Here is a 12,658-nt window from a genome sequence, read left to right on the forward strand (position 1 = left end):
TCAATCCTTAGAAAAACTAGAAGTATGGAATGGTCTGGGTTAGCTGTGAAAATAATCTTTCTGATATCCAGTGCTGATCATTCAAAAAAGGAAATAACCTATTCTTGTCTAGAACCAGTAAACATATATTAGTAAGTTTTCATAAAATAATTTTTACATTTATTCATTACTATGTATATTCTTTAAAGCATTTACAGGGGGAAAAAGACTGAAAACTGATTATGATCTGGTGATTTGTTTATCCTGTGACTGTTTTCTTAGTAACCTTTTTACCCACTTAAAGGATCAGAAGAAATGAATGATGAATTTTTTGTTGAAATGAAGAGACAGTGTAATTTGTCTTTTGGTTCTATTCATGTATAAGGTGCATTTTGATGGTAATCCAGACTTCTTGGTGACCCCCTTCTTAAGACAATATGCCATCTAAAGTGAAAATGTTAAAAGATGAGTAAGAAAGGACTCTCAATTTTGACTACATTAACATTATATATGCAATGACTATGAATTGAAAGCAGATAACAGTAGACAACAATTAGCAAAAGATCATTACTTAGGATCTTGTTTATATCTCTTGTCAAGGATAATAATTTATTTTTATTTCAATCTTCTGCCTTTATTAAAGTCATTAGTGTTGAGTAGTTTAAAATTGTTTTTTTTTACATTTGTGAAATAAAACATTGCATTTCAAGATTTCATGTATTGAGGTGTAAGGCCTGGACATTGTCTTTTTTGGTTAATGAAAAATCATTCTTTATAGTATTAACGTAGCCATCCTTTGTGAATTTGATATTGAGTTTCTTTCTCATTGCCTTGAAATATTTTTTACTATTCAGCCCTAACATGTGTGTCATGAAATACTTAGGTTAGAAATTATGCAACCATAGGATGTTAGAGCTAGAAAAGTCCCCAAACTCATTATTTTGTAGCGATATAATAATAGGAGAGAAACAATTGTAGTGTAGGAGATAGTCAAGGAGACCTGGATTCAAATTCCTAGCACATATTGGTTGGGTAACACTGGACCAATCACTTAACCTCTCACTGATTACAAATTGCAGAGAATGTGCAGCTCTGTATAGATAAAGGGAGTTCCTCACTGAGAGCTTCCTATTCTGGTGAAATCACAAGTCTGGTCAAATAACAAAGATAAGAACAATCACTAACACTTCTGAAGCACTTACACGTTTGCCAATTATTTCACATATATTGTATCACTTGAACTTCACATCAGCCTTGTGTGATAAGTTCTATCGGTTACTTTCTCCAATTTACAGGGAAGGGAACTCATGCTAAAGGGTCATACAACTTGCCCAGTGTCACATAGCTAGTAATTGTCAATGGTGATATTAGAACCCAGAGATTCCTCATTGCAGTCGAACGCTTTCCTCTGTACTTTGCTTCCGGCTTTCCAGAATGGATAATTTCCCCAGTCATGAGCTGCTTAGTACTAGTTGCTGTTGCAACTATATTCAGATGAGTTATGATAAGAGAAGCTAATTTTTAAATAGCCTTGTTGGTTTCAGTCAACTCTTTTTAAAGTGATCGTCTAAATACTTCTGGGGAAGGTCAAGCTTAATAGAACCCTTTATTTTTTAGCTCGATGCCTTGAAGAATAATTGTTAGAATTACCAGACTTGATGAGAACTCTTTCAAAAAATCTTTTTCAACTTACTGGATACTAAACTATGACGTAGCTCGAAAAATGCTGATGCAAGTAACTGTTCTTTTCCCCTCCAAGGTTTCATAGTGAAACCTTAGCCAACATCTGAACAGCAACACTTGGGCCCAAGGACAAAGCAGTCCATTTTCATCACGACCTCATGGTATACTTTGATCCTGGGGCCTGCAATAAACCACTCACCTTGGTCTCACAACCTTTAACCTCAGGGCTTCCCCACAGCTACTAAACTCTCATCAGTGATGGCTCCCACTCTATCATTTCCTCATAAATCTGGCCTTTATTCAGTGTTCTCTCAGGATATAAAATGATCATTGGCAGGAAGCAGAGGAATCTCTCTTCTTCCTTAGCAAGGCCACTACTGCCTCTTTCAAAGCAAATAGAGGAAAGAGGGAATTCAAGCTAATATTCATTGTCAACCACACATTCTTTCTTTCTAGGGAGAACAAATAACAGAACTTGATTCTACTTCTTAAACCTTTTATCACCAAGTATAAATATGGACTCATTCTCAGTCTTTTCACAATTTTACTTTTTGACAAGCATACAATGTTTCCAAATCTCAGATGCCAGCATTTACTAGACTTTAATTCAAAATAAAAATTAAAGAAGACTATTGCCCATGTTCAAATCAATTTAACAAATATTTATTCACCACTTCCTATTTGATTGCCAGTCAGCAATGAAGACAAAAAGAAAAAAAAGTGTTTCTGTTCTTAATGGGGTTTGGTCACAGTATTTCTGTATATAGACACACACACTCAACAGGAGGTTGTGGCTCCTGTTAATCGCTTACTAACATCATGACCACTTAAACATTGAGCCATCTTATAGACAAGAACATGGGGCTCTTCTCTGCCATCAGTAAAAATCTAAAAAATATATTAGCACCTACTATATACAGTCCCTGTGCTGGGTACTAGGGCCACAAAGACCAACAATGAAAAATACTTCACATACTCAGTGAGTTCATATCCTACTTTTAGTATGTAAGGATCCAATTCCATAGGTCACATAATATTTTCCAGGTATATTTTCTCAGGAACCTTTTCTACTTAGGATTTCAATTAGCCATTCAAACCTTGATAGCTTAAGAGAGTGCTTGAATTGCTTTGTGACCTCAAATTTGGGGTAAGATTAGATATAACAAATATAGAAAGTTGTACATTATTTTTTCAAGGTAAATATAAATATTTTCATTAATGGGATCATATACATATAAGTGTCTATAGTTCATGAATCTCTTTTATGTATATGTCTTGGAAGCTAACAAGTCAAGGTACTCAAGTGCTAAATGGAAAATACATCATGCAAGGGGGCAGCTGGGTAGCTCAGTGGATTGAGAGCCAGGCCTAGAGATGGGAGGTCCTCGGCTCAAATCTGGCCTCAGACACTTCCTAGTTCTGTCATCCTGGTCAAGTCACTTCACCCCCATTGACTAGCCCATACCATTCTTATGCCTTGGAACCAATACATAATATTAATTCCAAGGCAGAAGGTAAGGGTTTTTTTTAATGCATTATGTGATAATTGATAGACTACCAAGACTTGTATTTTTAGGAATAGAAAGTGAGACACATTCTAGCTGTGTGAGCATGGGTAGGTCACTTAACCCCAGTGACTTAGCCTTTAGCATTCTTCTACCTTGCAACCAATACTTAATATTGATTCTAAGTGAGAAGGTAAGAGTTTTTTTTTTAAAGAGAAAGTAAGGCTATTTGCCTGAAAATTATTGGGAAGAAATGTACCTTTTTCCTGCATTTTCTTTTTTTAAAATGTGTACTTCTGCTTGGATTATTATACTTATGTTGTGAATTGATGGTTTTACTTTTTGCATTAGTAGCAGATTATAATGCTGATAGAAAATGATTTGCCTGCTGAGCATTGCTGGCATGTACAAATATACCACTGTCAGTGGTCTTTGAAAGATTGTGGAGAATTAAAATACTACTGAAGAAAGATGCATGTTCTAATTAACAGCAACAAAAAAAAGATCCTGCTGCCTATAGGCCGGTGAGCTTGATTAGGTTTCTTAACAAGGTTCTACATCATATTATTAAAGAGATGGTTTTGAACATACAGAAAAGGAAACAGTAGTAACAAAGACGCAGCATGACTTTGTCAAGAACAGTTAATGACAGCCTAGCCATTTTTGATAGCTCTTTGACAGGGTTGGTAGATTAGAGAAATGCTTTTGATCCAATTTATCTAGATTTTAAGAAAGTATTTGAGGTAGTCTTAAATGCTTTTCTTGTGGAATAGATGAAGAGGTAAAGATAGATGATAGCAGAGTTAAATGTGCTTAGGCCTTGTTAAATGACTGGACCCAAAGAGGAGTCATTGAAGGTTCAATACAGCCTTAGGAGTAAGACTCTTGTGGAATGTCCCTGTGATGTATACTTGGCTGTGTTCTCTTTAATATTTTGTCATTGATTTAGATGAAGACATTGACGTGCAGTGGTAGATTAGTTGGAGTCTAAACCTACATCCAGACTCTAACTTAGACACTTAAGAGCTGTCTGTCCAAAAACAAAACACTTGATCTCTTTGCTTTCTCCTTATGTCATATTAAGATATTAATCAGTTGCGAGTTTACCACAGTATTGTTGCGAGAATCAAAGAAGCTGAATATAAAGTGCTTTACAAACAGAATAAATATCAGTTTTTATCAAATTCACAGATGACAAAAAGCAGAGAAGGCAGATGTTGACATGGGATCCAATGATCTCTTAGCAGTCTAGAACTTTGAGCCCCATAGAATAGCATTAAATTTAATAAGTATAAATGTATTCCTATATTGCATGGACTCAAAGAGTCTTCTGCCCCAGTATATGGTGGGAGGAGTATGCTTGGACAGCACTAAATCAGGAAAAAATCTTCAGTGATTTTTTGGTGACCTGCAAGCTTATTAAGTTAACAATGTAAGATAGCAGTTGAAAAAGAAACTGCTTTTATGATCTTAGGAGATGTTGAATATAATAGTATCTAGGATTATGAAAGCGATGAGTAACCGTTAAATTTCACTTTGGTGAGGCCAGTTCAGAAGCATTATAATGATGAAATAAATGATGTAGGCTGAATGAATCCATTCAATAATATGGGTCCAGAACTAGTCGAATGATAAAGCTCAGAGAGTAGTCACTAATAGCTCAATGTCAGCCTGTAATGAAGTCTCAAATGGAGTGCCCTAGGAATCTGTCATTTGTAATCTGGCTAAAGGCATAGAGAATAGCATTATCAAATTTGCAGATGACATAAAGTTGTAAAGGATAGCTAACACTGAATGAGAGAGTCAAGATCCAAAGAGATTTTATTCTGCCCCCAGTGTTCTAATATGTAGCAGAGCAAGACGAGGTGAAATTTAACAAAGATGAATGTAAAATCTTGTGTTTGGGTCCAAACAGTTGACTTCACAATCAGCTTGCCTGAAAAAATGGTGTCCTCCTTTGGCACCCACCCAAAGAAACAATATGTATGGGTTTGGACTGCATGAAGAGAGGCATAGTGATAATCTAGAGAATATCCAGAGTTAAGAAATCAGCATAGTAAAGGTCCTCTAACCCATACGTAGTATGAGATGAGATTAAAGAAACTGGGGTTGTTCCACCTGAACAAAAGAAGTCTCAGGAGGACATAATACTTGTTCTCAAATATTCAGAGGCCTTTCATGAGGAGGAAAGGTTAGATCGGTTTTGTTGCACTTCAGAAGACAAAATTCAGGGCAATGGCTTGATGTTTGGGTTTGATGACAGGAAAACTTTCCACCTATTAATAGTTGTACAAATGTGGAATAGGTACCTTGGGACAGAGTGAGTCTATGGTTACTCGAGGTTTCTTTCATTTAAAAACAAAAAACTTACCTTCTGTCTTAGAATTGATACTAAGCATCAGTTCCAAAGCAGAAGAGTGGTAAGGGCTAGGCAATGGGGGTGAAGGGACTTGCCCAGGGTCACACAGCTAGGAAGTATCTGAGGTTAGATTTGAACTTAGGACCTCTCATCCTGGGGCTTGGCTCTCTATCCACTGAGCCATCTTGCTTTCCCTTACTAAGAGTTTCAGGCAGAAACTAGAGGATCCCTTCCTGCATATATCATAGTGGAGGCAGCATGGTGGAGTGGGTATAGCATTAGACTGAGTCAGGAAGACAGATCTGGATTCATAGTTTGCCTCTGATGCTTTCTCATTAGGTTTCCTCTGCCAAGTCACTTGTCTCCTCCAGCTCTCACTTTTCTCATATGTAAAATGAGGAAGTTGAACTCAATGACTTCTAAGATATATTCTAGTTCTTTTCTGGAATGGGCCAAACTAAGCTTCTCAGGATCCTTCTGCCTCTGAAATTCTGTAATTCTAGGAACCAGAATAATGCTGAAGGGCCTCAAGATCCTATCATTTGAGCCTCAGTTGAAGGAACAGACACATTTAGTCTAAAGAAGACAAAACCAGGGGAACTGGATAGCTGTCTTCAAGTATTTGGAATACTGGGGTGATTTCTACTGGTCCTCAGAGATATAATAATTGGTGAAAAATGAAAGGGGCAAATTTAACCTTGGTGTAAAGGTCAACTCCCTATTAGAAGAGCCAGTCCTGGAGTAGAATAGGTGTCCTTGAGCAAATTGTGGTCTCTCTGTGTCTCTGTTTCTCTGTCTCTCTCTCTCTCTCTCTCTCTCTCTCTCTCTCTCTCTCTCTCTCTCTCTCTCTCTCTCTCTCTCTCTCTCTCTCTCTCTCTCTCTCTCTCTCTCCCTCCCTCCCTCCCTCCCTCCCTCCCTCCCTCCCTCCCTCCCTCTCGGCACAAGGCAGTAGGCTATTTTATCCAGGGATGTTATAGAAGGGATTCTTATTTAAAGATTAGTTGGACTGAATGTCCTCATAGCTCCCTTCAAGCTCTGAAACTTTTTAACATCATAATGGACCTTTAGCTTAGTTTAAGGGTGGCCAAAAACCATGAGTAAACTTTCCATTTTCCAATTATGCAGCTTTCCTTTTGAAGGAATGAAATCTGTGTAACAGAGAGAGAAATTCTGCTGACTCATGTCTGGCAGCTCTTTTTCTTTTACCTTGTCTAATGCCATTATTTCTTTTTAAAATTTAAAATGACAAACTAACGGATTTCTCATTTTAGTACCATTTTTCAAATAATCTCTTCATTGTGACTCATAGTAAGTTTCCAGAAAGTGACATATCATGTGTTGATAATGCCAGTAAAAATAAACATGAACCTTTGCATTTCAAAGTGGCTATTTTCATTAATAAATACCTTAAACCATGAAAACAAATGGGAGTGCTCATCACTGACTCATTTCACATACTTGCCCGACACAGAGTCTATGACGGAGCTGTCTAAACCGGCTCCCAAACCCGGCTTCTGGGAACTTCAGAGAAGGAACTCTCCAGAGGAATGGAGGGAGTTCAGAATCCAGGCCTGTACAAATGTTGGTTCTTACATCTTCGGGCTGTCAGCTACCTTGGCACGTTGCTGTGGCAACATGCCCATATTTAGATGAAATATGATAAAATGGGAAACGAAGAGGCATACATAATATCTGCTCCCAGTCTGCTGAATTTCTAATATTTGGACTGAGTGAAATGGCCTTCTCCTTAGCCTCTTTGGGGCAAGGAGAGTTAAGCTTTTGCATTTGTATTAGATAGGATAGTACTCATCTAGTAAATGGGAAAGAGACAGCTTGACATAGCAGATAAGCGCTAGACTTGGAATGAGGACGAAAGATTTGAAACCCACCCCAGACACTTCTCAGCTGTGTCACCCCTGTCGGTCGCTTAATCTCGCTTCACTCATCTGTAAAATGGGGGGTCATAAAAGTGCCTGCCTCCCAGGTTTGTTGTGAAGACCATTGAGATCATGCATGTAAAGCACTTTCCAGAGCTTAAGTGCTTTCTAAAGGTGTTTATTATTATTTTCTCCAAGGATTAAAAAAGTTCTGGAGAACTAAAAAATGACTTCTAAGACACTCCTACCAGAAATCACAGAGTGATTTATTAAATAACAACCTACAATGCTGAGAGATGTGACCTCAGATAGTTCGTCAAACACTGTTCTGGGTACCCAGCTGATCTCGCATTCATATCTGTTGTTCTACTCATTGACAGCTTATGAATACGTATGTGGAGAAAGCTAGGTAACTTTCGACATTTCTGGTATGTAATCTGAAAACAAGAACTTGCGGCCAGGTTTCTTGTTTGTATTTTTTTATGCCACTTGCTCTGGATCAGGCACATTCAGTTAAAATTCTTTCTAACAAATGATGCCTCTTGTGTCTGACATTCTATTGGGAAAATCCCATGTACATATTGCTGCCTTGGATTACCTTATCTGGCTATTACAAAGCTATTTCAGATGCTATGTCTGGGCAAGTGGTCACTTTTCATTAACTTACTACAAATTTTTCAAACATTTTCCTTCCTTTCTGGCGCTGCCACAATAGAATACAATATTCTGGTTTGTAAGATAGAGAGTCTCATCTCTGATCCACCAGTGGGTCTTTTGTTCAAGGGCGAACAAAGAGCAAAACCTGCAAAGACAAATCCATAATCTAGTGGAAAGAATTCTTCACCTGGAAATCCCAAGCCTTGACTTCCAGGCTTGGATCTTCCATAAGTAGATGGATGTTGCTAAGGTAGACACATCCCTTTTATTCTCCCAATTCCCATGTTTATCAGATTGAAAGGTTGCTACTGAGTAACAGAGCTCTTCAGATTTTTAATTTTTTTTCCATTTGAATAAGTTTATTTAGTCAATTTAGAACATTATTCCTTGGTTACCATAATCACATTATTTCCCTCCTTCCCCTCCACCCACTCTTCCCACAGCCAACTCTTCAGATTTTTTAGGTGTGGATAAATGATGAGACCTTTAGATCTTCAGAAACCACTGAAAAACAGACATGCCGTGTATTCTGAATCTGGAGTTTAGATTAGGCTCGTAAGGAAAACCAGTTTTGGAAAAAGTTATTTGACCTAGTGACGTAGCATTGTCATCATCTCCTTGGGGCAAGGAAAATGACGCTTTCATAAGTTTTCATGTCATGATAACTGGTGATGATGCTAATGTGGAAAATGGGACGGAGGTAGAATGATGTAGCAGATAGGTCCTGGTCTTGGAGTCGAGAGGATGGATTTGAAACTTATTCCACATACTTCTTAGCTGTGTGACCCTGGGCAAGTGACTTAACTTTTCTTTTCTCATGTGTAAAATAGGAGCTGTTTTCCTTTCAATAAAATTAAATAAAAACATAGAGATGTTTCCCTCGTGGTACGATTTGAATTGTTTTGGCCCCCTGGGATTCTATGCTTTGACTCAGCAACATTTATGTGACATTTTAACAATTCTCTTCATTGTTCTTTAAACCTATCTATGTACTTGTTTCTCAAAAGAAAGGCCCCTGTAAAGGCCAGTGCCAGACTTTTTCAATGCTTTCTGCATGTAGTATATTTTATCACATTTGCACCAACATTTCCCAGTCCAATAGTGAAGCTGTTTTAGGGATACGTCTTTTTTTTCTACAACCTACTAAGAATCATGAGGTCCATAAATGTAAATGACAAGCACAAAATCAGTAACCATATTCAAGGGACAGTAGTCCAACTTCTAATTTTTCAAAAACACAGTTGCTGACAGTAGAGAAATCTATTCGTGAGGGTATGGAAAAGTGAGAGTAGAAAGCAGATTTTTTTTTTGTGTGCCATCATCTCATACACTAAGTTTTTCTCTAAAATGCTTTGGTTTCTCTTTGTTTTAGAGATGGAATTCTGTGAGACTCCCCACATTTTGTGCTCAGGCTACCAGACAGACTTGCACGGTGTATCTCAACATGGCTACCAGTTAGAGATGGGCTCTGATGTGGATACAGAGACAGAAGGTGGCACCTCTCCTGAGCATGCCTTGAGGATGTGGATGAGGGGAATGAAATCAGAACACAGTTCGTGTTTATCAAGCCGGGCCAACTCTGCACTGTCCTTGACTGATACTGACCATGAAAGGAAGTCTGATGGTGAAACTGGTAAGCAAACCCATTATGAAATACTTAGAAACTAGACAGAATGCCAACGTGACTTTTTTCTTTGTTTTCCTTTATTCTTGTCTACTTATCCCCTGAGAAGTAGAAGCCCAAGGTGGCAGGATCCCATGTCTTTTTTCTCATTACTATATGGTACAATACTTTCTATTTCCTATTGGAATGCACAGTCATACCTTAGCATTGGGCATCTCTTAGCATTCCCCTTTCATTGTCACCTCTGTTTAGTATGCAACATTTAAATGAAAATACCTATGGGGTCTTTTGGCTTTTATAATCAATACATGAATAATCAGAAGTAATTCTTATAATATAGTCTTTTCATATTTCTTCTTTTTGTTCATATCAACCTATTGAACATACGTATACTGACATAAATTAACCAACTTAGAATAAACTTATTTTTTACAAAATAGTCATGGATAAGAAAGTAATTTCACTTCCTTGCTAGAGAATGGATACAAATATTACTTTTATTAAATCTATTATTTTTCTACTCTTTAAAATGATATAATCCATCTAGTGAAATTCTGATTTCCTTTGTTTTATTTCTATTACTCTATTACCTCAGAATAGAAATTCTTTCATAAAAAATACATTGACATTTTAAATCTTGTCTCTCATTTGGGGTGCCCGTCACCATGTCTACAGGGCCCAAGGTAGAAGTAGTCTTAGAATTTTAGTGACCAAGTAGCTATTGCCAAGAGGAAATGAAGTTTGATAATTGTCTTAATATTCTTGCTTCTCTGTCTTGTTTTCCATTGCCTCAAATCCCCATGGGTTGCTGGCCACAGGGGCAAAGCCACAATCATTACCTTGTTTTTCCTTGGTTAACATGCCATTTTCCAAACTCTAAGTCAAGGTGCTTTCCTCTATCATTGAGAAGTCCTTAGAGGCTCATCAAGTCCTAAGTTGGCTCACATTTACCAATCTGGTGATGGGATGATAGAGATTCTAAGTAGTAATAAACATGGAGAAAGAAGACAAAAATCCATGCAAGAATATTGATTGGAAAAAGTTAGGCCTTTGTTGCAACAAGAAGCATGGGACCATTTAAAAGTGGAATGTAATTTACCAAAGGCAATCAAGTCCTCCCTTATGCTATTGAATTCTTGGCTCACTTGGTTTTCTGTCAGGACTTTCTGTCCGAGAGATGGATGGATGGATAGATAGATGCCTGAATAGATGAACCAGATGAACAGAGTTTCTGTACAACTGCTTTTTAGAAGAAAAATAGACAATCTTCCCAAACTTGGCATCTCCTATTTAGCCAGATAAGCCAAACAATTTTTGAATGATGATAGATCTCATTTAAGTGCCTCTGTAATGTTTCTAGAGCCTGATGCAATCAGCAAAATAACATCCATAAGCAAACATCTGAAGGACTACCATCCATGGGGAACTCCTCTTTAATTTAGTTTATGAACATGCTCTATGATGCTGGCACACAACTTTGACAAGCATATATCTGACTCATTTAATATTAATGTAAGTTTGCTGAAAAAAATCTCTTTTGTTACATCTTTGAAGGAATCTTCTGTAGTTTTATCATAAAAGTGGAAGACACCTTACTGGAGGAGAACCATCAAGGTGTGCCACAAATGTGTTTTTGGTTTTTGTTTGTTTTATAGTCAATGAATAACAAACACAGTAGGATCTTGTATTCTCTTCACCTTTCAATTTTTTAAAGATAGAAATGATGTCTGTTATAGAATATCAGTTGTGAAAACAATATTCCCTTATCCTGCTTTCATCAAGGATGCCTGTATTCTATGCAAAGACTATTCTCATAAAGATACTATAGTGGAGGAAAGTTAGGCATATGGGGAAAGAATCAGAGGTGAATTCTCAATAACCATTTTATCTCTTTGAGTAAGAAAATGTGTTCATTATTTTTGAGGGCTTAATATCTTTGCATCTCTCTGATACTTTGTGACTCAATGCATCAGCCTCCCCCCACCCCCCACCATTGTGCAGTCTCTGCCACAGACTTCTATGTATAATTCATGCTAGCTGGCTGTCCTTGGTCTCATCCAGCTGCTCTTCCTATTTTTGTTTTCTTCCGTGTCATTTCTACTTCCTCATATAGCACATCAGAAATGGTAATGTTAAGATCCAGTTTTGGTGGTTTCTCTGTAATTGATGGAGAAAAGATGTATTGAAATCTTGACAGATGTTTTCCATTATTCATCTGTTTGTTGTCCTGCTTCCACACATTTCCAAATGCTCATAGCATAATGATGATATTTAGCTGATCCTCTCATTAAACTTTCCAGAAACTTGGTTTTATTTCCACTGCTTCTCAGTGTTTTATGAGACAATGCCATATGTAACTTTCCACCATTTTCTTCCATAAGATTTTTGCAAACAATTTTGTGTTCTATGCTAGTGTTCCCTTCACTTGACATTCTCTTTGCTTGGCCATGAGATCAGCTGTTCAGACTGATACTGTTTCTAGGCTCTCTTGGTCTTCTAATGTGAGGCAACTGATTTGTATCAGTTAAACTTAAGAAATGATGATTCTCTGTTTCAATATCTGTTTAAAATCTATTTCCCATTTTAAAAATGTAAATGAATGGAATAAGTTAAGAGCTGCTTCACTTGCATAGTCTTTCTTTTCATTTTTAATTTCCTAACACTACATTCATTTTCTCTTCAGGGTAACAGTTGATTCGCCTGACTATTCCAGACAACAAATTTAGAAATGATTCCCCCATTAGCAGCCCTTGTTTTCTTGTCTGTTCGAATATAACCAATTTTATCTTTAATAGTATGTAATGCTTGCTATGTCCATAAATTTTTAAAATATTCATTGTGAGCACTGCGGTATGAAATAACTAATTGGCCTATGAAAACATATTTTTGTGTCTTGGGCTGAAGATTTTTTTTTAATCTGACTCATTTATTTGTTTCTTCAACGAGAATCTGAGTCACCCTTCCATTTATCAGC

At 37.1% G+C, this 12,658-nt stretch overlaps 1 protein-coding gene across 6 annotated transcripts in view; it reads left to right on the forward strand.

The window, feature by feature from the left end:
* TENM1 (teneurin transmembrane protein 1) overlaps positions 1 to 12,658 on the forward strand; it is an 864,097-nt gene that overhangs the window by 362,993 nt on the left and 488,446 nt on the right. For all 6 annotated transcript variants that reach the window (XM_056808890.1, XM_056808889.1, XM_056808891.1 and 3 more), the window contains exon 4: positions 9,433 to 9,693. In XM_056808890.1, coding sequence (XP_056664868.1) covers positions 9,433 to 9,693 — 261 coding nt within the window. The remainder of the gene's footprint in view (positions 1 to 9,432; positions 9,694 to 12,658) is intronic.

This window comes from Monodelphis domestica, chromosome X, assembly GCF_027887165.1.
Source record: "Monodelphis domestica isolate mMonDom1 chromosome X, mMonDom1.pri, whole genome shotgun sequence".
NCBI lineage: Eukaryota > Metazoa > Chordata > Mammalia > Didelphimorphia > Didelphidae > Monodelphis > Monodelphis domestica.